General features: G+C 61.3%; 3 protein-coding genes across 5 annotated transcripts; 1 reads left to right on the top strand and 2 right to left on the bottom strand.

Annotated features, from left to right (window-relative positions):
* Window positions 1-6,582: 6,582 nt before the first annotated feature.
* PLPPR3 (phospholipid phosphatase related 3) lies at window positions 6,583-9,731 on the bottom strand. Of its 2 annotated transcripts, none has more exons than XM_086627623.1 (7): window positions 9,642-9,731; window positions 9,346-9,531; window positions 9,006-9,135; window positions 8,605-8,800; window positions 8,464-8,521; window positions 7,959-8,132; window positions 6,583-7,845 (listed from the first exon to the last, which is right to left on the bottom strand). In XM_086627623.1, exons 1-7 carry the CDS (start codon window positions 9,714-9,716, stop codon window positions 6,583-6,585), a joined length of 2,082 nt encoding a protein of 693 aa, XP_086483749.1. In that variant the 5' UTR covers window positions 9,717-9,731. The 2 variants fall into 2 exon arrangements, with proteins under 2 accessions (XP_086483749.1, XP_086483747.1); XM_086627621.1 differs by having other exon boundaries at window positions 7,959-8,154; window positions 8,399-8,521; window positions 9,642-9,716.
* A 2,956-nt stretch (window positions 9,732-12,687) lies between these two features.
* Window positions 12,688-14,877, top strand: LOC147526798 (complement factor D-like). Its single transcript, XM_086627633.1, has 5 exons — window positions 12,688-12,754; window positions 12,972-13,125; window positions 13,375-13,522; window positions 13,936-14,193; window positions 14,704-14,877. Exons 1-5 carry the CDS (start codon window positions 12,688-12,690, stop codon window positions 14,875-14,877), a joined length of 801 nt encoding a protein of 266 aa, XP_086483759.1.
* Window positions 14,878-16,507: 1,630 nt separating this feature from the next.
* On the bottom strand, window positions 16,508-26,185 carry MED16 (mediator complex subunit 16). Of its 2 annotated transcripts, XM_086627688.1 has the most exons (15): window positions 26,161-26,185; window positions 25,769-25,939; window positions 25,285-25,392; window positions 24,903-25,072; window positions 23,604-24,035; window positions 22,590-22,695; window positions 21,751-21,906; window positions 21,188-21,399; window positions 20,704-20,910; window positions 20,125-20,335; window positions 19,791-19,924; window positions 19,199-19,391; window positions 18,740-18,956; window positions 18,282-18,365; window positions 16,508-17,269 (listed from the first exon to the last, which is right to left on the bottom strand). In XM_086627688.1, exons 2-15 carry the CDS (start codon window positions 25,902-25,904, stop codon window positions 17,143-17,145), a joined length of 2,493 nt encoding a protein of 830 aa, XP_086483814.1. In that variant the 5' UTR covers window positions 25,905-25,939; window positions 26,161-26,185; the 3' UTR covers window positions 16,508-17,142. The 2 variants fall into 2 exon arrangements, with proteins under 2 accessions (XP_086483814.1, XP_086483813.1); XM_086627687.1 differs by lacking the exons at window positions 24,903-25,072; window positions 25,769-25,939; window positions 26,161-26,185 and having other exon boundaries at window positions 25,285-25,364.
* Between the last annotated feature and the right edge of the window lie 349 nt (window positions 26,186-26,534).

The following is a 26,534-nucleotide window of genomic DNA, read 5'->3' as shown; positions in this document are numbered from 1 at the left end:
TCACATTGATGCCTTTTTTATTTTCTTTACCCACCCATGCCTTGACAGACCTAAAACCACTGTGTAAATTCACTTTAGCGCCTTTGCGTCAGGATGTCGCAAAATGCACGGTGGATGATAGGAGCCCCCGGCTCACGCAGCACAAAAACACGTTGCATTGATCGTACCTGAACTGTGCATCTGCTGTCCTGTGCCTTAAACTTTTACTTCTTTGGGGAAAACATCTGACCTGTAGGGAGTGGAGTGGGGAGTTGAGGGGAATGAGTGAGCTCTGGCTTACCGGAGCGGCTCGTGGCGAAGGACAGGTGAAGCTGGCAAAGTGGATAAAGAAAATATTGGGCTTTGACTCTTGAGGCAGTCGTGTCCCACTGTCCATGAAATGTCTCAATCTGCATAGTATCATGTGTCTTCATGCCACTTTCCAATCTGCTTGTGGCTTATCGCCATCTGCAAACCTTCAAGTGGGAGTTATTTGAGATCCTTTGTCCGTAACGTTCGGACCAAGCAGAAAGGTCTGGGTGGGGAAGCGTTCCCGAGACCAAACCACATTCCGTTGTCGCTAGCGAGTCACCGGGATCAAGGTGCGAAATCAACCACTGGTGGACACTTGTGAAGACGAATCCTTGCGAGTTTGTCGAAATCGCGTGTGTACATATATATATCTAAATACTTGGCTAGGATTTGAAGAATTCTTGGGTATCCCACGTTTAGAAAGGTGTTCATGCGAGTCACCTTCGTGCCCCCGAGTCGAGATTAACCAGACCGATGTAGCTCTGCCATCACTCTTATAGCATGTCTTCAGCATTGAGCTTTTGTTTGAATTCTTGTATTATACTTTCTGATGCTGTCGCTGTCATCTGTGCCTAGCAATATTTCCAGTTGACCAAATATTCTAATCTCTTTATATGCAAAAGAAATAGTTTAAGTACCTTTTTATAGAATGATAAGATGGTATAAACGTAATCTAAATTTACTCCTTTGTGGTATTACCCTCGTATACTGTACTTTCTTTTTTTTTTTGTAATTGAAACTGTAGGGCAGGAATTTAGTTACCAGGCTGAGGTCATGACTGAGGATGAGTAACGTAACGAAGTCGATAAAACACGTTCAGCAAAGCAGATTTTCTTTTAAAGCGAAGTGTTTGAGGTAACAAGCACAAGTAGCTGGTGAATTCAAGTAAAAGGACCCAGGCTAAAGTTTTTACCTTTTAACCGATAAGCCCAGGTGTTTTAAGTTATAGGAAGGGAATTTATTAAAAGTAGAATGCAGCAGATCGTGTTTTCCCAATGATACGACCATTTGTTTGTTTTTCTGGCTTACAACTCTTTCCCGGGCCATTCTGCCTTCTATTTCGTGTAATCCGATGTTGCCTTACATTTCCCTCTAACCTGCAACCTGTTCGGATGCAAAATAACAAGAATCTTGTACTTTTTTTCAGGGTTTTTCTGCAAATTGTGGACCAAAGTTTGTTTTTTAATTGTCTTAGTGTTGCAAGTTACGATTTCCTTGCTTAGTGTGGGAGCTCTTGACTTGCCCAGCACTGAGCGTTTGGAAAAGTCTTAACTTCTTAGTTCCTCCCTGAACTCCTGAGGATGTGAATTACGCTGGAGAAGTGTGTGAAGTCTGAGTGGGGGTTCAGCTTGGGTTGTGAGGTTGGTGGTACTCGTCTGCTGTAGGCTTCGGGTGCTTCGGCGGAGCGTGGAGCCATCTCCGGCGGCAGCGTTGCCGTGGCTGAGCCGAGAACACCTTTGGCTGTGAGTAGGTGCTGGTTTTGGTTACCTCCAAGTCCGAGCAAGCCCGTTAGTGACCCGTGCTCTGCCTCTCCAGAAAGCTCAGTGTTTTCTTGCTGGCATCTTGCCTTCAGGAGGGCAAATTCAGGTGTCTTGGTAGCTGTTGTCGAGATAACTTGCTTGTGTCCCTTCCTCCTGAAGTGGAAAAGCCGTTCCTCCTGCAGCGGGGAGCACGGGCTGTTGGGCTGGTGCTGCCGAGTGCCGCGGGCCAACCCAAGTGGAACAGCTGTGGTTGAACCTTTAGATGTTTCAGTCGACCTCACCCAGGGTGCTGGGAAGAGGCTTGTTGGAATGAAACCTGTCTGGTGGCCTTGGAGGTCAGTTTGGTCAACCCACAGCCTGTGTGTGTTTTCAGAACGGAAGCGAATGGATTGAGGTGACCCCGGACGGGACCCAGGCAGTTGGGGTTTTTCCTTTGGATCCCTGTGTTTGCATGTAAAGAATGTGAGTAACAAAAGGGTGTACATATTTATAATTTTTTTATACCTGTTGTAAGACATGAGGGGCAGCAAAACCCGTTTTTTTACGGCGACCAGATGTATTGTATATTTTGATAACAGCTCTTACAGGTTCAGTATTGTGGAAGGTGGGTGGGGAGGGGAAGTGTACACAACACCAGAATTCCATTGCCTCTTTCAAAGAATGTTTGTAATGCAAAAAGAAATGAAATTAAAACTATTTTATAACAACCTTTGTACCTTTCTGTAGCTCCATTATTTACTGTTCAGATTGTAGAAAGCAGTTGTTGGCCAGTCTGTACTTGTGCTTTCAATAAATTTCTTCTGTATTCTTTGCTTCTGATTTTCCTATCTTTTTATTGTGCCTATTTTGCTTCTGATTTTTCCTTCTAATGTGATTTCAGCTGCCTCATTTTATGTGACTTTGACTCTTCGCATACCTCTGGGCTGGCAGAGCGCGTGTGCTGGGGGCACCCTGTGCGGAGGGGGGGGCTGAGCCCGGGAGGGGTGGGGGGCACACGGATCCGCTCCAGCGGGATCAGAGGTATGAGGTCACAGGGCCTTAACTGATGCTCTGCCTTTGTCACACTCCAACACTTTTTTTTTTTACTTCATGTTCCTAAACTTTCCGTGTATTCTGGCTAATACCCATGAAATAACCCACTTCCAAGTCCAACCCATAATACTCTCTGTAGTTTGTGCTGTAGATGTGCAGAAGCTCTCGGTGGTTGGGTGCAGTGCGGTTTCCTGTCGACTTTGAGCAGGTGGGATTCCTGTTGTAACTCCTGTGGAAGGATTATTCCAGTTACTGTGGGTTACTCCAAAGTGCGAAGGCCCCGGCTGCGCCGGGCACACCCAGCTGCGGATCAGCTCCCCGGGAGCCGGGCTGCTCCTCCACTGTGTCACAATTCTTCTCCAAAAGTGAACATTCTGATGTACCACGGAGGCAGAGCTGAGGTTCTGGGGGTGGGACTCAGTTTTGTGTTGAAGGGAGCAAGCGCTTACTGGGGAATGACAGAACTCCTGTGGGGAGGGGGCTGGATGGGTCCCTGGGTAGGGAGAGGTGGGGCACGGTCCCCCAGCCCATCCTGGCAGCTGGTGGCCTCGCTGCTGGGCTGGAGCACAAACAGGTGCTGCGGTGCCATGCCATCCCAGTGCTGTGCCCAGCAGCCATGAGCTGGAGGCACTGGTGCATGTGGGCGCCCATCATTTCGGATGGAACAATCACACTGAGCTGTTGCTGGTTTCCATCCTGCGGCCCAGTTCCCTCTGCTGAGCACATGGGTGCTGAACCCCGGCTCCTTTCACAGGCATCCGGGTGCAGACTCCGGCCTCTGGGTCCTGAGCGGCTCCCGGAGGAGCCTGGGGCTGCTCAAAGGGACCAGTGTTCCTTGAAAGCCTAACAGGATTTGTAACGGCTGCCTCTTCCCTCGCCCGGCTCTGCCCGGGTGAAAGCGGCACAGAGCCACACGGAGCTGCACGCCTCGCTGCCCCGCGGGAATGAGCGGGTTAATTGCTCCTGGTTTGGGTCAGCGCGTTCTCCGGTTATGATCCGCAGCCCCCTCCTCAATGTCAGCAGCTCCGGGTCCCGCGGCACCATCCGCTGCTCCCCTTTGATTTAACCTCGATGAAGTTGGTGGTCGCCAACGCCGGGAAGGTCGTTGCACCCTGATCTTCCGGGAAGGTGTCCTGAGCGGCACAGCACCACGGCGGCCGTGGCACCGGCACGGGGCTTGCTCCAGAGCCAGCTGCTGGCCTGGGCTGGGCAGCCCTCGGTGCTCCGGGAGCTTCATGGCGACGTGGCAAAGCTGCCAGCAGTGCCTTCTGCCTTCATTTCTCCTTCCAGTGCAGACCAGGCATGGTGGTGGGAGCACTGGGGAAGGCGTGAGGCCTCCAGCACCGTCCTCTGCGCAGCGAGGCGGGATCCCTGTGCCTGTCCCTCTGGACAAGTAATGAATTGCTAATTAGCTGCCTGGTGCAGTAATTAGGGCCTGTGGGCACAGCAAACATCAATTGTGGGGCAGGAGCGGGGTGGGTCGCCGTGGAGCTGCAGCAGCTGCCCGACGGGAGGATGGGTCCTGCCCTGCTCCGCTCTGCCATCCCTTCCCGGGGCCAAAACCCCCGTGGGGCCCAGCGTGGCCATGTTGCCGTCGTGCCGCCTCCAGCACTGCCAGGGCGAGGATGAGGATGGAGGAAGCTCCGGCTCCCTCCAGGGCCCCGCGGGTCCCCACAGCGGCTGCCGGGGGGCCGGGGGCTGCAGGAGCAGTGTGGGGCTGACGGTTGCTATGGAAACCGCTGGGTCAGAGGCAGCGCCAAGCGGTGTGTGACGCCATCGCTCACCGCAATGAGCCGTGAGAGCGGCGGCGGCGGTCGGGGGCTGGATGGGAGCCCCCCGCGTCTCCCCTTCCCCCAAGGGCCGCCGGAGTGGGGTGTCCGTCCGTCCATCCCTCCGTCCATCCCAGCCAGCCTCACCCGTCACCAACGGCTCCGTTTCATCGTCCCAGTTCACCCACACCGAGGCTGGGCACGGCAGCCCATGGCACCACGGCCCTCGTGCTGCTGCCGGGCGGTGTTGAACCCCCGGCTCGGACAGACACAACCCACCGGTGCCCCCCGCAGCCCCCCGCCCCTCGCGCGGCTGCCAGCAATCCTCCCGCTAAGCCCTGGGTGGCTTTTCCAGCACCCGGTGAGGGTTATGTGGATAATCCATATGTTTGCAAGGCGGAGGCTTTGGGATAGCCACTGTTAATCCAATTGGCAGCGGCAGTTTGGTGCCATGGCCACATCGCCCTGTTTCTGGGGGCACATGGCTGCCCCCGCCGCCGCCCCCCGGGGTGATTCACACACTGTGACAAACGGGAGCAGATGCTCCTCCGTGCTGGGTTTCACCACCACCATACGGGGATGGGTCTGAGGGAGGCAGCGGCACACCAGGACACCAAACGAGGTCTCTGAGGGTCTGCCCCATTGCTGCCACCGTCGCTGCCAGTCCCTGCCTGTGCCCTGGGGTTGGCATCCACCGTGCCGGGGCTCTGCCAGCCGCTCTCGCTGGAGGCCGGGGAACCGGCCATGGTTCATGCGGCCTCGTGGCGGTGACACACGGTGCTGGATCCCACGTTGCCACAGCAACGCGGTGGGAAACTGCAGCGGCGGCACTTTTCTGCCATGGCGGGAGGACACTGAGGAGGAATCTCGGTGCACTGGGCCCCTCCGTTCCAGGGCTTTGCAGGACGATTCACGTGGCAGCGATGCCCTTGGGCCACACAGCCCCCCCAGCTCCCAGGGAGCGATGGGGCGCCTGGCACAGCCCGCAGCCCCCTCCTCACCCGGGGGCAGCCGATGGGTGCTCACCATCACGCTGTGGGAACGGAACTGTTTGTGCTCTCCTGGTGGGTAATGGATCGGGGGGGGCAGCAGCCCCTGCAGATTCTCCTGAGCCCCACTCCTGCCCCCCAGCAGCTGTGGGACCAGCAGCCCCCCCATCGAAGGAGCCCAGCCGGAGAACATCCACACGTTTATTTGCTTTTCAAACCGCAGCAGTTCCAGCCATTGCCCGACAAGACACATTCACAGCCTGGAGACCCCCCCACCCCCCAAAACCTCAGTCCCCAACTCAGGGCTGCTGCCCCAGGGGCCACAGCTCAGCCCCAGCTGCCCCCATGCCCACCCTGTGCCCCCACCCCAACACCCCCCCACACTCCTTCAGTATTTACAGCCTCCGTGTGCCCAGAGCCCTGGCCCTGGGCAACCCCCCCGGCACCATCCCCCCTCATCCTCCCCCCCCCCACACCAGCCGCAGGATGGGGGTCTGCAACAGCCCCTCCCGCAGGACCCCCCAGCATCCACAAACCCCCGCACGAGCTGGGACCCATTGCCCCACGACAGCACCCCACCACCACCCCCGCCCCCCCCCAACAAGACCCCTCGATCCAGCCCCCCCCGAGCCCTTCAGCACCGTTTGCTCCCCCCCCGACAGACGAACACTTTCGGAGCCGGAATAAACGAACCCCTCAGAAATGTCAGCACCTGCGTTAGAGAGAAAAAGAAAGTCAAAAGTGCTTGGAGCTGCCCAGCCCAGGGGGGCAGAGCCCCCCAGCTGCCCCCGGCTGCCCAGGCAGGAGCGGGGTCCCACGTCAGCGGGTCCTGCACACATCTTGACCGGCTCAGGGTCCGGCGCAATCGTGCTCTGCCGTGTCCTCGTGCCGCTTGGTTGCCCCGACGCCGAAGGCAGCCCCACTGTGCTGCCCTCCCAGCAGAGAGGGACCCCGGCACTACGGACCCCCCTCCAGCCCCCCAGGGCAGCGGGCCCCGGGCGCAGGGACGGCGACGGCAGCTCAGTCTTTGAAGCTGCGGCTGGCTTGCATCTTCTTGTAGTAGTGGTCCACCTCGCTGTCCGCCGGCCCGTCCCGCTCGGCCGGCTTCCTCCGCAGCGTGGACTCGCGGCTGGTGGTGCTCAGCAGCCCCTCAGGGGGGGCGTCTCCCCGCTCCCCGCCGCCCCCCGCCGCCCCCGGGATGGTGGCCAGGCTGCCGTAGCGCGGCTCGTCCTGCTCCATGTCGCTGATGGAGGAGCCGGGGGAGACGCCGGCACTCTTGGCCGGGCGGAAGCCGCGGAAATCCTTCGCCATGTCGCCCAGCTCGTAGGCGTCCAGCCCCTCCGGCCCCTTCGGCCCCGACTTCCACTCCCAGGGCCCGTTGCCAGCGGAGAGGTGGACGACAGGGTGGTGGGGGGCGTGGGCATCGATGGTGATGATGCTGGAGCTGTCGCGCTCCGAGGGCGAGCGGTACTGGGAGGAGTCGGAGCTGGTGGAGGATGAGGACGTCTCCGAGTGCTTGGGGGTGACAGAGACGACGCTCTGCTGCTTGGACATGGCGATGACCTGCATCAGGCGCGGGGGGTTGGCCACCCGCTGCGCCCCCCCTTTCTCTGCCACCATCACCCACTTGGCCCGCACGGCCGCCCCGCTGCCGGCCGGGACACCGGTGCCCGCCTGGCTCTCCTCGGGGATGTGCACCAGTTGCGAGGCGCCCGGCCGGGGCTGGATGAGGACGCGGGGCCCCATGGCTGCCCGCTCGGCCGAGCGCGCTTGCACCGTGGGGTACAGTGAGGGGGGGACGTCCTCACCGGCGTCCCCGGCGCCCCGGCCGTGCGCCGCCTCCTCCGCCAGCGTCATGCTCCGGCCCTCCAGCGACTTCTGCTTCCACTCAGTGATGAGCTGCTTGGAGCGGGAGGCGTCCACGGGGACGTGGATGGTCATGTGGCGCCGCGCGGGGTCATCCATGGAGGGGGTGTTGACGCGGGGCAGGGTGTTGCTGAAGGTCACCATGTTCTCCTTGCCCATGGGGCTGCGGGGGGCCAGCAGGTCCACGTCCACGCTGGCCCGCTTCAGGCTCCCCAGGGAGTTCTTCTCCCGCGGCACCGGCCGCGCCGCCTCCTCCAGCCGCGTCTGCGGGTTCAGCTCGTCGGTGCTCACCGACTTGTTCTGGTGGTAGACGGAGTCGTGGCCCCGCTGCGTCAGTGCCCGCAGCGCGTCCTTGGCCGGCGCCGGCACCGGGGCCCTCTCTGTCGGGGCACGGAAGTTGCCGACGGCGTGGTAAGCCTGCGGGAGGGGGAGCGCGGGGTCAGCACAACCCCAGGGACTGTGGCTGGCACCGAGCATCCTTCCCCTGCCAAGCCACCGCGGCCGCCCCAAGGGCAGGGACCAGCACCCACCAGGTAGGCGGCGATGCCAGAGCCGATCAGGAAGCCCACGTAGACATCGGCGGGGTGGCTGCGGTACTGGGTGATCTGCGTCAGGCCGCAAATCCCGGCGGCGATGGCAAAGGCAAAGACCAGGATGGGCTTGAGAAGTTTGGTGCTGTCCGAGATGATGGAATTGAAATACATCTGGTGGCGGGGCAGGAACGGGCTGTGAGTCGCAGCTCAGGGCACCGGCACCCGCTGCTGTCATGGCACCGCAGCCTCCCCGGTCCCCAGCCGTGCAGAGAGCCCCAGGGTACACGGGGTTTGCAAGTGCCAGGGGGTGTGTGGGTGAGGGATGGGCACAGTATGCACACCCATGTCCCAGCACGGCACACACGTGTCAGGCTGAGCTCGTCTGTGCATGGGAGGGCGTGTGCCAACAGGAGGGGGGTGCTGCTGCCTGGTGGCACGGAGCTCGCGCTGCCCCTGATCTGGCACACGCAGGGCCAAGAGCCGGGCAGCGCCGGGAACTCACCGACACGTAGACGGCCGCGAAAGCCGAGAGCGTCGCGTGCTGGGACGGGAAAGTTTTCCTGTGGGGGAGACAGGAGGGCACAGTTGGGATGGGGCAGGAGGAGCAGCACACGTGGCAGAGGGTCTCCTGCCCAGCACGTACCTGGCGGAGAGGATGGCGTGCTTGTCTGTGCCCGAGCAGATGTCCTGGGTGATGTAGGGGTTGGCATCACAGGGGGTGCCCAGCAGAGTGTAGTTGGGCTTGCAGACAGTCAGGAAGAAGGGCGCGTGGTAGCCAGTGGCCAGTTGGATAACATCCGTCACCAGAGCCGTGGCACAGAGCCCGAACACGTGGACACCTGGGGGAGGCAGGAGCAGGACAGCGGGTCACCCCTGTCCTACGCAGGGTGGCCAGGGCTCACCCAGCCCCGGGGCACCCCCAGGTGCTGGAAAGGGTCCAGAGCAGCATCCGGGGTCTGGATGGGGCCATGCATTCCTGCCATCACACCCAGGGTGCCCCCTTGGACCAGCCCCTGCGGCGGGCAGGGCTGCGGCACAACGTACCCACAAACCTTACGGTCCGGCGCAGGAAGGAGTTGAAGTTGCAGCCGCCGGCGTTAATGCTGCCCTCGGCACCGGCGCGTCCCTTCAGCCGGGACTGCAGGCAGTACACGATGCCCTCCCCGACCATGATCTGCAGGGGAACCGGCGGCTCAGGGCATGCTGACCCATGGGGATTGCAGGGTCCGGGCTGCCAGCGGTGTCATGGCACTGCCAGGCTCCCTGCACCAGTGCCCTGGTGCTGCTGGCACTGGGCACCCGAACCCCGGCCCCGAGCCCCGGTTCTGCCACTGGGCAGGGTCCATCCTCACCCCCCCGCAGTGGGACAAGCCCCGGGACGCACCGAGGCGGCGGGCGCGGCGAAGGCCAGGCTGAGCAGCATGAGCAGCGGGATGAGCTCCTCGTTGGTCTCCACGTAGGGCATGGAGAGCGCCCGGTCGTGGCACTGGAAGCCCACCTTGGCCGGCTTGAAGAGGTCGGTCAGCTCCAGAAAGTAGAGCGTCACGATGGAGGAGGCCACGATGGGCAGCTGGGGGGTGAGAGTGTCGGGACCACCGGCACGGCTCAGCCCCGCTGCCAAGGGGCACACCGGCGCAGGAGCCCAGGGCACAGCTCACCCCCTCCGCCCCCCGCACCCACCTCCACGAAGTAGAAGCAGGGCAGGAGCGTCATGCTGTCCTTGGGTGCCCTGGCCTTCTCCTTGGGGGGGATCATGGTCCCGGGGCAGGCACCGCGGTCCTGCCAGGCTGCGCCTCCGCCCTGCCAGGGGGCACCAGCGTCACCCCCGGCCCTGCAGGGGGGCCGGGCAGCCCCCGGGCTCACCCTGCTGCCCCCCGGAGCTGCCCACCGGGGAGAAGTCGTCGGTACCCGGGAGCTGCCCCCGCCGGGAGCCCCCCGGCATCACCGCGGAGCAGGGGCTGTTCCCGCTCCCCCCAGGGGATCCCCAGCACCCCGGAGGGGGTCCGGCCGAGACGGGGGGCCGTGACAACAGGTGGGGCGGAGGCTCGGCTGTCGCGACAGGAGGCTACTACCGCGACAGGCGGCGACGCTGCTGTGGAGGGCGTGGGGAGGGGGGGTGTGCCGCCCGCAGAGCCGAGCCGAGGATGGGGTCTCCGGGCACCCCCCGGGCCCACCCCCCCGAAACTGCCACCGAGCCCTGGCTGCAAAAAACGGGGTGGGGGGAAACAACAGGGATGGAGCAACGGGTGGCGATAGCGGGAGGGGGTAATAACGGGAGGCAATAACGGGGGGGTATTAACGGGGGAGTATTAACGGGAGGGGAGCAAGGGGGGGCTGCAAGGGGCTCGCCCCGCGGCAGGGGCCGGAGGGATGGGCGCTCCCGGCCGTGCCGCAGCCGCGGGCGGGGGTCGGGGCCGGGGGGGGGGGGGCGGGGAGCGGCCCTTTGTGCAGCCCGCGGCCGCCCGCCCCCCACTCACCTCTGCTGCGGCCGCCCCGGGGCGAAGCGGGGCCGGGGGGCGGCGGGGGCGGCGGCCGCGGGGCTCCCCGGGAGCCGGGATGCTCCTGCCTCGGCGGAGCGCGGGGAGCGGCGGCTTCCTCCGCCCCCGCCGCCACCACCTCCTCCTCCTCCTCCTCCTTCGCCGCTGCCTCCTCCCCGCCGCCCCCCGCCCCGCCCCGCCGCTCCCGGCCCCTCCTGGCCCCCCCCGGGGCGCTGAGCCCCCGCGGCGCCGGGGATGGGGGTCCGGGGCGAGACAAAGGGCCGGGCGGGGCCGGGGGCAGCGAGCAGGACCGACCTCCCCCGCGCCGCTCCGCACCCCCGAAAGCTGCTCTGCACCCCGCACTGGGGGGGTCCCAGGGCCCAGCCCCAAGCCCCCACCGGGGCTCCTTCCTCCCCCGGCCTCGCCCGGATCAGCCCTTTCCCGCCATGTGCTGCAAGGAGTGGGGGTCGCACCCCAGCCCGAGGGCCCCCCCCTGCCCTGCAGAGCCCCCTCCCTCGCCGAGCTCCCCCACTCCGGGGCTGAGGTGACCCCAGGGCTGCCAAGTGGGGCTCCCGCAGCACGGGGGTCCGTGACTCCCAAACCCAGCCCCTGGCACCCACCCAGGCTCTGCCAGCTGGGGGGCACCCACCCTCCCCGTGGGCACCGCTGCGTCCTGGGGGTCTCAGAGGCGACTCGGGGGCAAACCCCTTCTCCACGCTAGGCAAGGCCGATGCTGGCAGAGGAGCACCGGGGACGGTGCCCGAGGCCAACCGCAGCTGGAGCCTTGAGTCTCCCCAAACTCCGGGCTGGGGAAGGGGGTGCAACTCCCTTTGCTCCCCCAGGGACTTCCAGCACCTCTGGGAGGAGGACGAGGCACCCCGGCCCGTCCTCCCCTGCCCCAGCCCTGCCCTGCACCCCACGGCCTCCCCCTGCCACCCACTCACGCGCGGTCCCGTCCAGTCTCGGCACAGCCAAGCATGGCAGCACCGGCCACCACGCGTTGCCCTTGTTCCATTTTCAGCCCTAAGTGGGCAGAAATCTCCCGGCGTATTTAACGCCTAAATCCCGAATCCCTGGAAGCCGCGATTAAGCCGCTCTCCCTGCGGAAAATCCCCGGGTTGAGCCAGACTCGGCCACCTCCGGCGCCGGCCGTGCCATGCGCTGCCCTCCTGCCCGCGTGGGCCGACGCCATCCCGCCACGTGCTGCCCAGCACATGGGGAGAGAGCGGGAAGGCGAAGCCGCCCCCACAGAGGGACCCCCATCACCCCCGGGGCACCCCGGCCCCCGCGTCCCGACGCCCTCCCCGAGGGCTCGGGGCGGTGGGGTGTCTGCGCAGCCAGACAAAGGGAACCGGCAATTTCCAGCTGTAAAGGAGAAGGAGGAGGAGGAGGAGGGTGGGCTCCAGCCCCTTGCCCGTTTCGCCGGGGGCCCCGCTCGCCCCCGGTGCTGTCGGGGGCCCGGCAGAGCTCACGGGCCGGGACGCGGCCGGATCGGGCCGTGGGCGACCGCCGCCACCGCGGCGCGGGCAGCGGGCGGCTCCGAAGCGCCGGGAGCGGCCGGGAGCCGCGGCGGTGGCTCCGCTTAGTGGCACCGGGGAGAAAGGCAGAGGGGACCGGGGCTGCCGCCGCCATCCCTGCCACCCCCCGCCATCCTTGCCGGCCGCATCCCTGCCACCGCCCCCGGCACCCAGCCCTCGCAGGGGCTCCCCTCGGGGCAGAGGTCTCCCATGGGGCCCCCTGCCAGGTCCTGGGGACCCCGACCCCACAGTCCTCGTCCTTGCCAGCCCAAGGGCAAACCCACGGGGGACACCCACCGAGCCGCCACCCAGCACCCATCGGGCAGCTGGGTGGGGGTCCCCGGTCCGGGGGAAGGGGGGCTGGGGCCAGGCCCGGGTGCTGCCGCATGTGCCGGAGCCTTCACGTGCCAAGCGCCGGATTCGGTTTGGGCTTTGAAAACAACGGCAGAAATCCCCGGGGCGCAGCGGGTGCCAGGGCCGGCAGCTGGGCCGGGCTGTTTCCTCCTCCCGCGCTGTTTGTGCCGGGAACTCTTGACCCCTTTCATAAGCTGAATATTTAAAACATTCAGCCCACGCTACGGAAACCCCCCCGCTCCCCCTTCCTGCCCCCCCGCCGCCCCAAACCTGGACATAAAAGCGAGTCCCAGCTCCGGCCGCGGCCGAGCAGCGTCTGCCCCGCAGAGCCCTGCGACCCCGCGGCCAGGCCGGGCACCACTGGGCTCCCGCGCTGCCATGGGGCCGAGTCTCGCTCCCATCCTCGTCCTCGCTCTGCTGCTGCTGCCGGGGGCCATGGTGGATGGTGAGTGCACCCCCTGCCCACGGCACCCCGAGACAGGGACAGGCTGGGGCAGCAACGTCCCCATCACGGGGGTTCCTGTCCAGCCCCCCCAGTTTCTGTCTCCATCTGCAGCCAGGCGCTGCTGTGGCCCACGGGGGGACCCCAGCAGGGGACTGGTGGGGTGACCCTGCCCCTGGGGCGATGCTTGGCTAATCTGGCCTCTCTCCTGCCTCGACAGGGCAGCCCCGGGGACGGATCCTGGGGGGCTACGAGGCCGAACCCCACCTGAGGCCGTACATGGCCTCACTGCAGCTGGATGGGCAGCACGTCTGCGGGGGCTTCCTCATCGCCGAGCAGTGGGTGCTGAGCGCTGCCCACTGCGCCGAGGAGACGTGAGTGCTGGCGGGAGCCACCGCAGGGGCTGCTCTGTGCTGGGGGGGGCTGCTGGCCTCAGGCCAAACCTGCTCCATAGCCCCGGCATCGGGGCACTGGGGCTCTGCTCCGGTCTGCAGTGAGGGTTGGGCAGGGGCTGCAGGACCCCCAGGAGCTCCTGGTACCCCGTGGAGGGAGTTCTGGCACCCCATTTCCATGGGCAGATCCCATGGGGTGGGCAGAGCCCCCACATCCCACCTCTCTTCCAGGGATGGCAAAGTCTTCCAGGTCCTCCTGGGCGCCCACATCGCTCACGGAGCCAGAGCCCCAACAAACGCCTGTACCGGTGTGCGCGCCCAGATCCCCCACCCCGGCAGCAACATCCACAACAACAAGGACGACCTCCTCCTTCTCCAGGTGGGCTTGGAACCACCGGGACCCTGGCCGGGACCCTCCTCCCCTCTGCCAGGCACAGCCCCGCTCCTGCAAATCCCTCTGCCCCTTCGGAGCCGTGGGGTCACCAGCCACGGTGGGAGGAAACCCTCGAGGTCGGGCTGGGGCTGCTCGGTGCCCCCGTCCCTCCTTCCCCATCCCACCGCACCGTCCCTGCTTCCCCCAACAAAGACCTTTGGGCTGTGTCCAAATGCTGCAGTTCTCGTGGCTGCAGCTCCCGCCTCCGGCTGCATCCCGGGGCCGCGGGCGGAAGACGAAGGCCTGAGCGCGATCGAGGCTGCGGCAGTCCTGGCATCGGGGCTGGGCTCGCCGTGCCCCGCTGGGTCCCAGGCCACAGCCGGCCCCGCTGACCCGGGATCTCTCCTGCTTTGCGGCAGCTGGAGGAGAAAGCGGAGCTGAACGCGCACGTGCAGGTGCTGCCGATCCAGCGGGAGGACCGGGACGTGGCGGCCGACACGGTGTGCGCGGTGGCGGGCTGGGGCACCATCAGCCACAGCGGCCGCCGGCCGGACAAGCTCCAGCAGGTGGAGCGGCCGGTGATCAGCCGCGACGTCTGCAACCACCGCACCCGCCACGACCACACCATCACCGAGAAGATGATGTGCACCGACTCCCGCAGGAAGGACACCTGCAAGGTACCGCTCGCCCCGGCCCCCCGCCCCCTCCTTTCCCGGACACGGAACCACGGGCTGGGGCTGCCGACCCCCTCGGGGGTCTGGGAGGGGGTGGGTGAGGATAACTGTGTCCCGGAAGAGGGTGTGGGGCTGCACTCCCAGGGCGATGGGGCTCCATGCCCTGTGCCCGCCACGGCAAAGTGGCTCTTGTGAGCCTGCAGAGAGGGACGAGGCCACGGGCATGACCCAGCGCTCCCTGAGGGCACCCACTGATGGGTTTGCCAGGACACCAGGGGCCACGCTGAAACCGCCCCCCACCTGCCCCACCACATCCTGGCAGAGCCGGGGGTCTGGGCTGGCAGCAGAGAGAGGGAGGACAGGACTGACCCCAACCCACAGGTGATCCCGTGGCTGAGAGCACCCGGGGGCTGAAGCTCTGTCTCCCGTGGAGCCTTGGGTCGGGTGGGGACCCCCGGCACCGGGGTGCTGCCCGGGGTCCCTGGTCAGTGCCAATGAGCCTTGGTTCTGCAGGGAGACTCCGGCGGCCCCCTGGTCTGCAGCGGGGTGGCCGAGGGGGTGGTCACGGCCGGCTCCCGCGTCTGCGGCAACTACAAGAAACCCGCCATCTACACCCGCATCGCCCCGTACGCGGCCTGGATCGACAGTGTCATGGCCTCCGCGGCTGGGGAGGGGGACCCCCGCTGAGCCGCCCCCCAGCTCGCTGCCGCCAGCACCGCCTGAGCGCCCACGCTGCCACTCGGGGAAAGCTGCTTCGCCGGGGGCCAGGGGCTCCCACCGCTGCCCCAACCCGCTTGCGGGGCATCCCCCCGCGCCAGGAGGAGGGCTGGGCCAGGGAACTGGACGGATACTGGGGGAAGGGGGTCCCCAGCCATGGCACCGTCTTGGCAAAGCACAGGGCCCAGCCGGGGCAGAGCAGGGGGGCACAGCCCCCCACGCTGGCACAAACCATGGGCTTTGCTGAACGCGCCTGTAACGCTGACCACGACGCTGCAATAAAGCCACGACGATTCCTGCAGAGCTGCCAGGGCCGTGGGGGGGGGGGTCTGTGTGGGAACCCCCTGCCCGGGGGTGTGGGCAGTGCTGGGAGGAGCTGGGCACGAGGTGAGGGGATGCTGAGCCCATGGGGACGGCGTGGCCAGGGCCCCCCCATGCTCCCCACCGCCACTATCACCCCTGTCCCCCCCTCCATGACCGCAGGAGGGAGGCGAAGCAGGGAAGTGGGCATCCATCCCCTGGCAGAGCGGCCGCTTGCTCGACTACAGTTTTACTTACAGGGGAAGAGCTTTAACAAGAATTTGTAGTTTCCTAATTAGCCATTTGATTTTCCTTAATTACCAGGGGAAGAGTGAGGCAGAGACCAGCTCCATACAGCAAAGCATTAAGCAGAGCTGAGAGACAAGCTCTTTGCCTCAGCTCCATTTTTCACTAATAAATGAAAATGCAGTTCCAGAGGGGAAGGAATCTGTAAAAACGGTCTCTGGGGATGCCCAGAAGTTTCCCGGCTGGGCAGGAATTTGGCCGAGCCCCAGATCAGCTCCGGGCATCTCCACTGTGCTTTGTCCAAGCGCACACGTTTCGGTCCGATTCCCTAAAGGTGCTGAGCACCCTCAGCCTGGGTCCATCGTGGCAGAAGCGTGGGGCAGCTCTTCCTTGGCAGCTCCCCCGCGAGCTCCAGCCCAGAGCCAAGTGGCCGTGTGCCCCCCCAGCACCCCAGCACCGGTGGGCAGGTCCTTCCCTGCGGTGGCTCCCAGCAGCCACGCGCCCAGGGAAAGCCGGAGCCCTCTGGAAGTCCCGACGCTGTGCTGTAAGTCGGCTCCATCCCGAGGGCTCTCCGCGTACGGCTAAAATCCCACCCGGAGACCCGAAGGGCCCTAGAGCGCAGTGAGCACACCCCAACACCCCCCGTCGCCCACCTGGAGGAAGGGCCAGGGCTGCCGCGCTCAGCAGACGCGACGTGAGCACCGTTAGTTTGCCAGATTTCGGGCAAACAGGAGCACCCGGTGAGGCAGCAGCTGAGCATCGTCGAAAGGTCGATGGGATTTTCACCCACCCTCGGGAGCGCAGAGCTGTACCAGGGGTGCTCCTCCTCAAACACACCGAAGGGTCTGGCTTTGTCCAAAGCTGGAGACCTAACAACAATCCTACTGAGTTGGTGTTTCCTCCTCTCATGTCCATAATAACCTGAAAACATTAATTTCCCCTTCCCATTCAGCGCCTTTCCCGCTTTTCTGTTCGTACATGAACCATCCCGGCCACGCGCTAGACGACCAAAGATACATGGAAGACCGCTGAAGTTCTGAAAACAAACCAAACATTCTGTACAAAATTAAGAGAACTTTTATTTACAAAAGAGCTGCTGGTTGAGAGAGCCAAACAGAGGGGTTTGCTCCAGGCAGCAGCGCCCTCCTGTCCCTGCCCCTATGGAGGGGGAAGAAATGGCTCCGTTAGAACACAGATCCCTACAATGGTGAATCCCGTCAGAGGGAGAAGTTCAAAGGATGGAGAAGTTCAGGCGTAACGGAGTGACCAGCCCGTGCTGCACCTCCCCAGCAGCGCGGAGCACAAGATGAGCACGCGATACCGGTGTCTGCTCACCCCCAGCTGCCACCACCTGCCACCGGCTTACGCCAGGGCCCAGCCGCTCCGCCTGCTCAGCCCAGACGAAGGCAGCAGGGATCCCTCTTCCCAGCTGGTGTCAAGAGGGAACCGTCGGGCATTCCCTCCCAGCTCTTCCCTGTAACAGAGGGAGAGCTGCCTCCCCTCTTTTTTTTTATGGTAGAAAGATCAATGCAAGAAGCCAGCAGCACCATAGTCAGCCACTCAGCCTGGCAGCACTGGGTGATGCTTCCAGCGGGCTCAGAGAGGAGCTGCCCTTCCTTTGTCCCGGGCACCTCTCAGGGAGGTGCAGCTGCCCGGCTCGGTGCCCGCTGTGCCCCGCGGAAGGTGTGCTCAGGAGTAGCTGAGGGGCATCCTCCTCCACAGCCCCCCGCACAGGCAGTTTTTGATCCAGCGCTGCTCCCACTGCTTCACCGCAGTGACTTTGTTTGGTGACTTCAGCATGGTGACACAGCCACACCTGGGGAGAGAGGGAGACGTGCAGCCAGGCCCAGGAGACACAGAAACCCAGGAGACAAGCCAGTGCCACCGGGCATCTGCACGGATCAGGCAGGGAGCACAGAATCCGAGGCGGAAACCAGCTTTTGTCATTTGCAGGTGATGTTTGTGAGCACCAAAAACCAGCTGAAAGCAGGCGAGCAATGATGTGAAACCAGAGGTTGCCCTGGAACAGAGGCTGGCTGCAAGACAACAGCCCCAGCTGCTATTTACACATAAACCAGCAGCCAGCCGGCCTGTAACACCGAGCTGCTACAGAGACTTTCCATTAAAACCAATAATTCAAGCTAATTCAATCACATGATTAGATGGATGTTTGCTCCCTGCACCATTATTTTGAAATCCAGGCTCTTTCGTGAGGGTGGATGAAGAGGACAGCACAAAGGGACTTAAACCACAAACCCAGCTTGAGAGATGACCCAAAAATGGCACCACAGACACTGGGGTTATTCCCTCTCCAAGAACGCAGGTGGTTTGATTTAAAGACCAGACCTGCAAAACACGCTGGGGATCCCTCATCACCCAACGACTGCTGCGGGCCAAATCCTGGTCTCCGTTTACCCGTGCAGCCTGGCGCTGTCGGATTTTGCCGTTGGAGCAGCACCGTATTTATTCCGTGACACACGACTCAGCCCTGAAATGAAACGCGGTTCAACCGCCGGCGATGCTGAACGCAGCCAGTTCTCCCAGAGCCAGGGTGCCTTTGCACCGGGCAAAGTAACGGGATTTTGACTCTCACGGCCTTAGACACAACCACAACTGTTTTCTGCCGAGGCAAGGGGCAGTGCCACCCCCCGAAAGCCTTGCTATACAAGCAGTATTTCCTCCTGCAGACACAATCAACGTCAAACGTTACTGGGATACCAGCGAGGATGGCAAACGGAGATCGAAAGAGCTTTTGAATGACAAAAAGAACCGTTTGAGTTGCTGCCAAGACCTCCTGCGCACCGAAGGGAGGCCGCTCCGCCGCTCACCTGGTGCACGACTTGCATTCCTCTGTTGGGTACGCTCCCAAGTGCAGCCGCCGCAGATGATCGATTTTGGGCTGTCCGGGCGCCCTGGGCAGGAAGGAGGAAGGGAACTTTTCTGGAACGTCACTTTCTGAAAGCTGTTTCCAGGACAGTGAGCTGCATTTCAGTGGCCAGCATGACACAGGCTTTGACTACCGAGTGCCACGGGATTCAAGGCCACGCTGACACGAATCTAATCACAGCGTTCCCTTCCCTTTGCCACCTTTCCAATACTTTCAATTCCCAGCCCGCTGCAAGTTAAGAAATGAATTCCAGCAGAGAGGGCAAACTGCTCTCGGGTCACACCACCAAGTGGACGAGCCAAAAGACACAGATGTCCCAAACCCACGGGCCTCTTGCAGCAGAAGCGTCCCGACCCCCCTCGTCTCACCACCCCACCTGTTTGGTTCAGGTCTCTGTACCTGACAAAGGCATCAAATTGGGAAGAGACAGTGTGTCCGACGAGCCCAGGAGCCTTCCCAAACTGCAGCCGGACGAGCTGCTTGTTCTGCAGCTTGCTGATAATGCCATCGTTGATGGGCAACCAGTCGATATTGGGAATGAGCAACTGGCTGGGCAGGAGGCAGCATTCGTCTATCAGGGTATCATCTGGCTCCGTGATGTGATTTTCCTCACGACCTGCATGGAAAACGAAGCAAAGAGAGAGAACCAGCGTGATCTTGAAATCTTATTTAGAGATCAAGAGAACAGTTTCCTCCTCCACCCGCCAACACAGCACAGAAAACAATAAACCAGCAGCGGTACGTGCCCTTTCTGAGCACCACAGCCCCCCCGGAGATCGCTCCCCGCAATTCTTCCTTTCACACACCATCCCCACTAAGGAAGGATTCTTTTGTTCAGGGAAACTGCTGAACACCTACAGCACAGCCAGAGTTTGGTCAGGAGCCTGAAGAGGAGGGACATGCTGTCCTGGGTGTCGGAGGTCGCGGTGTAGACGGGGAGGCAGCTCGGCTTCAACAGCCCCCAGATACGGATCACCACCATCAGCTCCCTGAACATGCCCAGGGACGCTCCGTCGCGCAGGAAGCTGTGTCCCGGCCGCACCAGTGAGCCCTGCCGAGGGAAAGGCCGGCTGAGATGGGGGCTGAGCTCCTTTTGCAGACAGCTCTCCTGTTTTCCAGCGCTACACAGCCTGCGGCACGCGCTGCCAGAGGGTGCCGTGGTGCCAGAGGCACGCAGAGGTCCATCAAACAAGTCATGCAGCTGCTGAGCCCACTGCTCTGAACACGGCTGCCAGTTGGCACAGCACCGACACCCAGACGGGCCCAGCACCGACACCCAGACGGGCACAGAAAGGACCATTTTTTGTTTCTGCTGTTTCTTACGCTCCTCTCCCAAGCGCCTGTTTTGACAGGAACACCGGGGTGGTGCGTGACTTCGCTGAAGCTGCTCGAGCACTGCACACACGTCTCTCGGCTCCTCGCGGTCTGTCTCAGGAGCCCGGGCTCTCACCTGGTTAGGAAGGCTGGCCAGCAGATACAGCACAAAGTCTCCCACCCACTGGATGAGCTGCTGCAGGGACTGCAACGTCGTCATCTCCAGGACAAACTCTTCTGTCTTCAGGTTAATCATCACCTTGTCAATGTCTGAAACAGAAGCAAGACATCTCCTGGCTCAGGAAGAAGACGGATCCAAACCTCACCCCCTGCCCCTGACCAAGAGAGGTCACCTTCCTCTTCCTCAAACCCAGGGGGTTACTACGAGACCATGACACTTGATATCAAAGCTAGAAGGGGGACGATCTAATCCAAACCAGTCAGTGCCAGCTGTTACGAGCCATCAGTACCTATGTCTGTGATCTTGGAGCAGATCTCGGTGAGTCGGTCCCCGGGGCTCTTGTCCGGGGTGTTCAGGAAGTGCGGGCGCAGCAGTGACTTCAAGGTGCAGCTGATGGCGATGAGGAACAGCTTCGCGTGGTAGTCGCACACACGGGCGATGGTGCTGGAGGACAGCTTGCAGAGAGATGCCTTCATGGCAACGATGCGCGTGGAGAGGACCTGATCGACCAGGAACAATGCAGCAGGAACGGCAGAACTGGAATAAGCTCGTTAAAGCACGCTGCTTTATTCTCTGCTCTCCCATTGTGCCACAGGAGTGACGGGAATAGCGAATACCGTTCCGTGCAGGTACAAACAGTGCTACTGTTCCCACAATCTCGGCTAAAAATAGACTTTACCATCTCGCCAGAAGTTTCCAACAGGTGGAGAACCATTAATGTTAGTGCCTAAGTGGAGGTTCTCCACACCTCAGGTACTGCTCGAGCAGAGCATGCAGAGACAGCATGGCCAGGCAGAGCTGTCTGCCGAGCACTGGTAATGACTGCTCCCTCCTCCCAGTAAGCCAGAGAGCGCCCGCTCCCACTGACCTGCTGCAGGGCCGCGTTCTGGCGCATATACTCTTCGTGCAGCTTCTCCACCAGGTTCTGGACCATGTTGGGCTGGACATGGAGCAGGATGTCCCACCAGTCGTAGCCAGTCACCATGCAATACTCCAACAGGAACAGCAAGTGACGGAGGGACATGTTCATGTCCAGCACGTGGCCCATGGAGGGGGAGATGCGAAGCATGCTCAGCTGAAGCGAGGAAGCAAAGGAAAAATCCCTGTCAAGAGCCGGGTTGAAAACATTCCGCAAAGCTGCAGAACAACACGGGGCCAACTGCACCTCCTTCCTGACCCAAAGATACAATTTCTGCAGTAACAGGATACATCCCTCCGTGTTTAACATGGATCACACAGCTGGAAGTAACACTCCCAGCGTTTTTCTGAGCAATCCATCGCCTCTTAGAGAGGCAAAGAGAGAGCCTGGCCCAGAAGAGCTCACACGCACTCCCCGTGCCAAAGGACAATACCTTCCCGTGACTGTCAATGCCAGCCAAGGCCAGAGACGTCCAGGAGAGCTGCATGGCTTTGAAGTGCACCAGAGGACCAGCGCTTCGCTGCCTTTTGATGGTCTGCTCGTCCACGGGGCGCTGGGAGGAAGAGCCGTAGAAGACGGCCATCATTTGCAAGGACAGGCGATGAACAATGTGCACGCTGCCGTCGTGAAAGGCCAGAGCCAGACCTGGGGAGAGAGGGCAACGGAGGCTGAGCCAGAGGCTCCCCCGGGATAACCCAGACCTCGCCCAGGGAAGCCGCCACCACTGCGAGCCCATGTGGCAACAACACAGCACCCAACGGGCTGTGGGCTCACGGGCACGTTCATATCTTGAGGCCACATCATCGTTTCGCAGAGATATGCCTCTTTCCATGGAAATGAAATGGGATGACCAGGAAAATACTATGTCTTTGGAAGATTTCCTATCAGCATTTTACACGGTTTGTTCTGATTTCTTACTTCAACTACAGTCCAAAAGACAAAGGAGGTAAAGTTTCAGGCAAAATATTTAGGAGAAAGACAAGAGACACTCCTTACCCAGCCCAGGGAAGAATTTGGTATCATTTGCCACCTTCAGATCAGTGTTGGTCAGGGAGATCGGCAACTTCGGCAGAGCCACAGCCGAAACCCGATCCAAGTCGTTGGTGGCAGAAAGAATCCGCCACTTCAGTATCATGGGCTGCTTGTCTCCAACTTGGAAAAACGAGCAAATGAGTGAGTGAGACAGCTCTCTCCGAGATCAGAAAATACACCCCCCTCCCAATTTCAGCCCACACTCCCCAACTCGGTGGGATTACAGATCAAGCACTGACTGTTCATCCTACCAGACCAGTATATTTCCCTCGTATTTCTCGGATTTTTTTTCTCCTGATCTCAGTAATGGTACAAACTACGACTTGTTTTGCTGAATCCCTTTTGATGGAAAGCTCTGCTGGTGGTGACTGAAAAAATCCTCATGTACAACAATCCTTTATGTTTCCCTGGAACAAACTGTATAGATTTGATTTTGTTACATGTGAAATCAGGTGGAAAAACCAGGCGGACTGGGGAGCGGGATTAAGCCAGCTTTGCCACACGATCCTTCTCCTTGCCAGGGCTTGGCGCGCTCGGTTCTCAGCGGGAAGAGCAGTTGCACGGCACAACAGAGAAAATATCTTTTATTGAGCGAAAGCAACAATCAAACCACTTCCTGGAAACCAGCAATTTGTTGCCTAAGACGCAAACAGATGGAACAGAGCACATGACTGAGAACGCCTGAAAAATAAAGATGGGATTCTGGATAATCCCATATAGGCGATAACGGATTTGAGAACCTGTCTTGCCCTTTCACTTAGACCTTGCTCCTATTTTTAGGAGTATCTGGTGCAGAAACTCACCCACGGGGGAGATTTGCTGGAAGATGTTATTGACTGGCAAGCCCTCTTTCCGCAGAGACCAGCACTCCACGATGCTGCTGTTCTGGTTGGAAGCACAAAGCAACACCTGCAAAACAGAAACCCACACTGCAGCCACAGGCACAAACTCTACCACAGGGAAAGGCGCTATCCCGTCGCGTTTTTCCTAGGATTCTATGATTTCCCCCCTTCCCTCTCTCCTCCATTTTGAGGCTCCTTCTTCTAATTAGTTTACGTTCCTCTAGCGACAGGGAGAGGACTGCATCAGCAGCATGCCAACGGCGAAGTCCCCAGCTCCAGCAGAAGGACAGAGGCAGAACTCTGCCATGTGCTGTCACGGCCTGTGCCCCTGCACGTCACACACAATCTCGCCTCTCGCGAGCCTGCGACCCGCCGGTGCCACTCACACAAACCACAAACTAAGCGTAAAGGAAAGGGCAGGAGCTGAAGGGACTCTGAAGCCAGAGCAGATGCTGTGCTCTCCACCAAGGCACTCTGTGCTGACCAGAGGACAGAGGAGAGGCAAGGCTCCGCCGAACCACTGAGCTTTCCAGAGCGGCATTATCAATCCCCTGGCAAATGGAGTTAAGCACCTAAATTAAGTCACGCAGATCAAGAGCTCTAAGTGTTCTGGAGAAGGGCTGCTTTGAAGCTGAGACCTAGAGATGAAAGACTTCACGTCCCAGAACCTCCTGGACAGCCTGGCACACTGCCAGGTCCGGAGAACACACAAAGCATGGCGTAACAGGGCTAACGAAGGACGAGGATGGGGCTTTTCAGGCTGCTTCTCCAACTGGAGGGCTCAGCCATTATGCCCCCAGACCTCTCAAGTGCAGAGTGCACCAAGCTAAACTGCAGCACTTCCAAAAACAGCAATCAGAAACACAAAGGGCATCGCAGGACACAGTGTTCACCTCCAGAGCCATGTGGGGTGGAGCAAACAGCTACTTCCTTGCTATTCACTAACTCCTACTTGCTTTAACAGCAGATGCTCACCTGCTCCGACATGTCCCGAGCAAGGAATTTCAGGTGAGTGATTGCGGGGTACTTGTCCTTGCGGGCAGGGTCCGTGGTGCAGCGCATGAAGAGGGAAGGCAGGATCTCGGTGTCTATTTTGCACTTCTCGTTCACCACGCTGACGCAGACTTTGTAGAACTGGACAGGGGAGGTGCTGCTGCCATCCGATGTGGCCACCACGATGTTCCCCCCACCAGTGAAGGCAACATCTGCCAGGGCAACGCGGCAGCGCAGGCGGCACAGGCTCTCTGTGGACGTCAGCACCTGCCCGTTGGGCTTGAGCAGAGAGACCGTCACCAGCCCACTGATGGTCACAGCAATCCAGCCCTCCATGGGCTTCCCACCAAACAGCGTCAGCGACGGAGAGAACTTGACTCTGGAAAACTTCTCGCCAAAGTTCGACGCTCCAGACTGCGAACAAAGACCAACACCACAATATTTGCCCCCGATGCCCGCAGTGCGCTCACGACGGCGCCACTCTCCTCGTTACGCCACTGCCGAATGGGGTCAGACGAGGGCACTGAGCCCACCCCCCCGACCCTGCCACATGATCCCGCAGAGGCCCCTTTGCCCCCGCGCCAGGGTGGTTCCGGCTGCGCAGGTGGCGGCAGGAACACATCAGCCCCTCGGCAAAGCCCTCGGAGCACCCGGACACAGAGCTCCAGCCTCACTCGTGTGGACTGAACCGACATCCCCTCTCCCTTCCTGTGGGCAAAGCCAGCTCCAACATCATCCCGCTGCACAACCCTCTACGTCCCTGTGCCTCGGGATCTCCAGCACTAAAGAGAGGGAAAGGCTCCTCTCTGTAGGGCACCGTAAGAGTTAATGTTTTAAAAAAATCTAAGCAGGTAACTTCTACTTGGCAGACTTGCTCTTTTTGAGTCTGACAGAATTAGACATGTTTCTAAATGAGCAGCTTATCTCCACACACATATGGGTCCCATTCCCAAATCCCTGGATCAAACCCCAGGACCTCGGATGCATTTCTTCTGAATTCCTACTGGGAGGCAAAGAAACGCATTTATCTCTGTTTTGCAGCCAAGGAAATCAAAGCAGGCAGACTAGGGAGATGTGTTTAAAGCACCAAGAGGAACGAGGCATCCGGCCCCCACGGAAATTCAGCAGGAACTAGGAACCTGATTTTTCTTTTCGACTGGAAAATTCCCCTGCTCGACTTGGCCGAGGCCATGGAGGACGCTGTGAGCAGAAACATGGACGGGTGTTTCCCAAGTCCTCTGTCAGCTATCCCGGCCAGATCGCCTGCAGAGCTGGACGAACCTTCTCCACGTGCAGAGCCAGCTTCACGCCGTTGTGCAGCCAGGACAGGGCCACGACCGGGTCCCCTTCCACTGTGCTGCCCACGGTGTTCTCCCAGCTGTTGGCCAGGTGGTCGGTCATGCTCCAGCACTTGATGTGGCCATCCGCGTCTGCCGAGAGCAGCCTGGAGCCTACGACAACAGTGCCTCGTGAGAGCCAGGGGGCACAGCCAAAAAAAAACAGCTGAGAAATCAAACCACCCCAGGGAAGTTCGAATGGAGACAGCCAATTCACGGCTGTGAAGCGACGGACAAACTCCCTCTCCGTGATGAATCGTGTACCATCACTTGGGAAACACACGCACAGCAGGACGGAGGGGTAAGGAGAAAGGATCCAAGCTCACCTGACTGATCCCACTCCAAACAAGTGATGACTTCAGCATGGCCGGAGTTAACAGAATAGACGTCCCACGGATGCTCCGTGTCGATGATATGGACCATATGGGTGAGATCTACATGAAGAGAGAAGAGAGTCACTGCCCCTTGTCACCAGCCCCCCAGCGGGTGTTTCTACACCCACAGAGCCTCAGCTGGCGCAGGGGAAGACATTCGAGCAATTTTGGGCAGGATAACAACTGTGCTTGGCAACTCAGGTGAGCTACCAGATGCCAACGCAGGGCCCAGGACCATCCCCCAGCAAACAAAACACCCGTGAAGCCTAAGGAACGGAAGGAAAAGGCAGAGGACAAGTTCCTAGTGCAGCTGAGAGCCTTTGGGGTGAAAGCCGAGCACGGGCCGCCCGGCCCAGCAGCTCCCCAGGGCAGGACGTGCCCAAACACCCTGGGAGCTCCCGGGAGGGGGCACCCGGCCTCCCGCGGGCTCCCCTACCTTTCTCCTCCTCGTTTCTGAGGTCCGTGGTGAAGGCGATGAGGTTGCGGCAGGACCAGGCGCACACCAAGGCAATGGACGGGCAGTGGTTGCTCTTCGGCTTCTTCTCCCACTCGCAGACGTACGCCAGGTCCATCGTGCCGCCGGGAGGGAAAAGGCGCTCGCTCCGCCCTGGAAGCAAGAAACGGCCGATTCCACAGTCACGGGCCGCGGGCACAGGCCCGGTTACACCGTGACTCCCCGCCGCCACCACACCCGCCCCGGCCCCGCCGCGCCGCACCCCCGGCACCCGGGCGGGGAAACGGCCTCAGCCCCCAGTCCCGGGGGCAAGCGGGGACCCCGGTGCCCCGGGGGGGTGTGGGGGGAGCAGGGGGGGGCTGCCCGCCCCGTACCGGCCTGTCCCGCGCTGCGCGTCACGCCGCGGCGGGACCGGCCCCGCTCACCGGCCCGAGGACCCCGCCGCTGCAGGCTGCCCGCCGCGCGCCTGCGCTGCGCCCCGCGCGCTCAGGCACCGCTGCGGACAGCCCGGGCAGGAGGCCCTCAGCGCTGAGGGCGGGAGAGAGAGCATCCTTCGGTGGCTCTGATTTGCATGGACGGCTACCCAGAATCCACCGGGGCAGAGGCAGCGAATCCAACCGGTGGCTTTGGTGGATTTTGGTGAAGCCAAAGCCGGGAGGATGCTCGAGTCGGGGGAAAGGTGGGGAGGAGAGGGAGGTTCACAGCGGATTCATTTGCGTCCTACAAACTAGTCACTCTGTTCTTACGG

Source organism: Tauraco erythrolophus, chromosome 28 (genome assembly GCF_009769465.1).
Source record: "Tauraco erythrolophus isolate bTauEry1 chromosome 28, bTauEry1.pri, whole genome shotgun sequence".
NCBI classification, from domain to species: Eukaryota; Metazoa; Chordata; class Aves; order Musophagiformes; family Musophagidae; genus Tauraco; species Tauraco erythrolophus.
The sequence above is the reverse complement of the archived record's forward strand: the minus strand, read 5'-3'. Positions and strand labels throughout refer to the sequence as shown.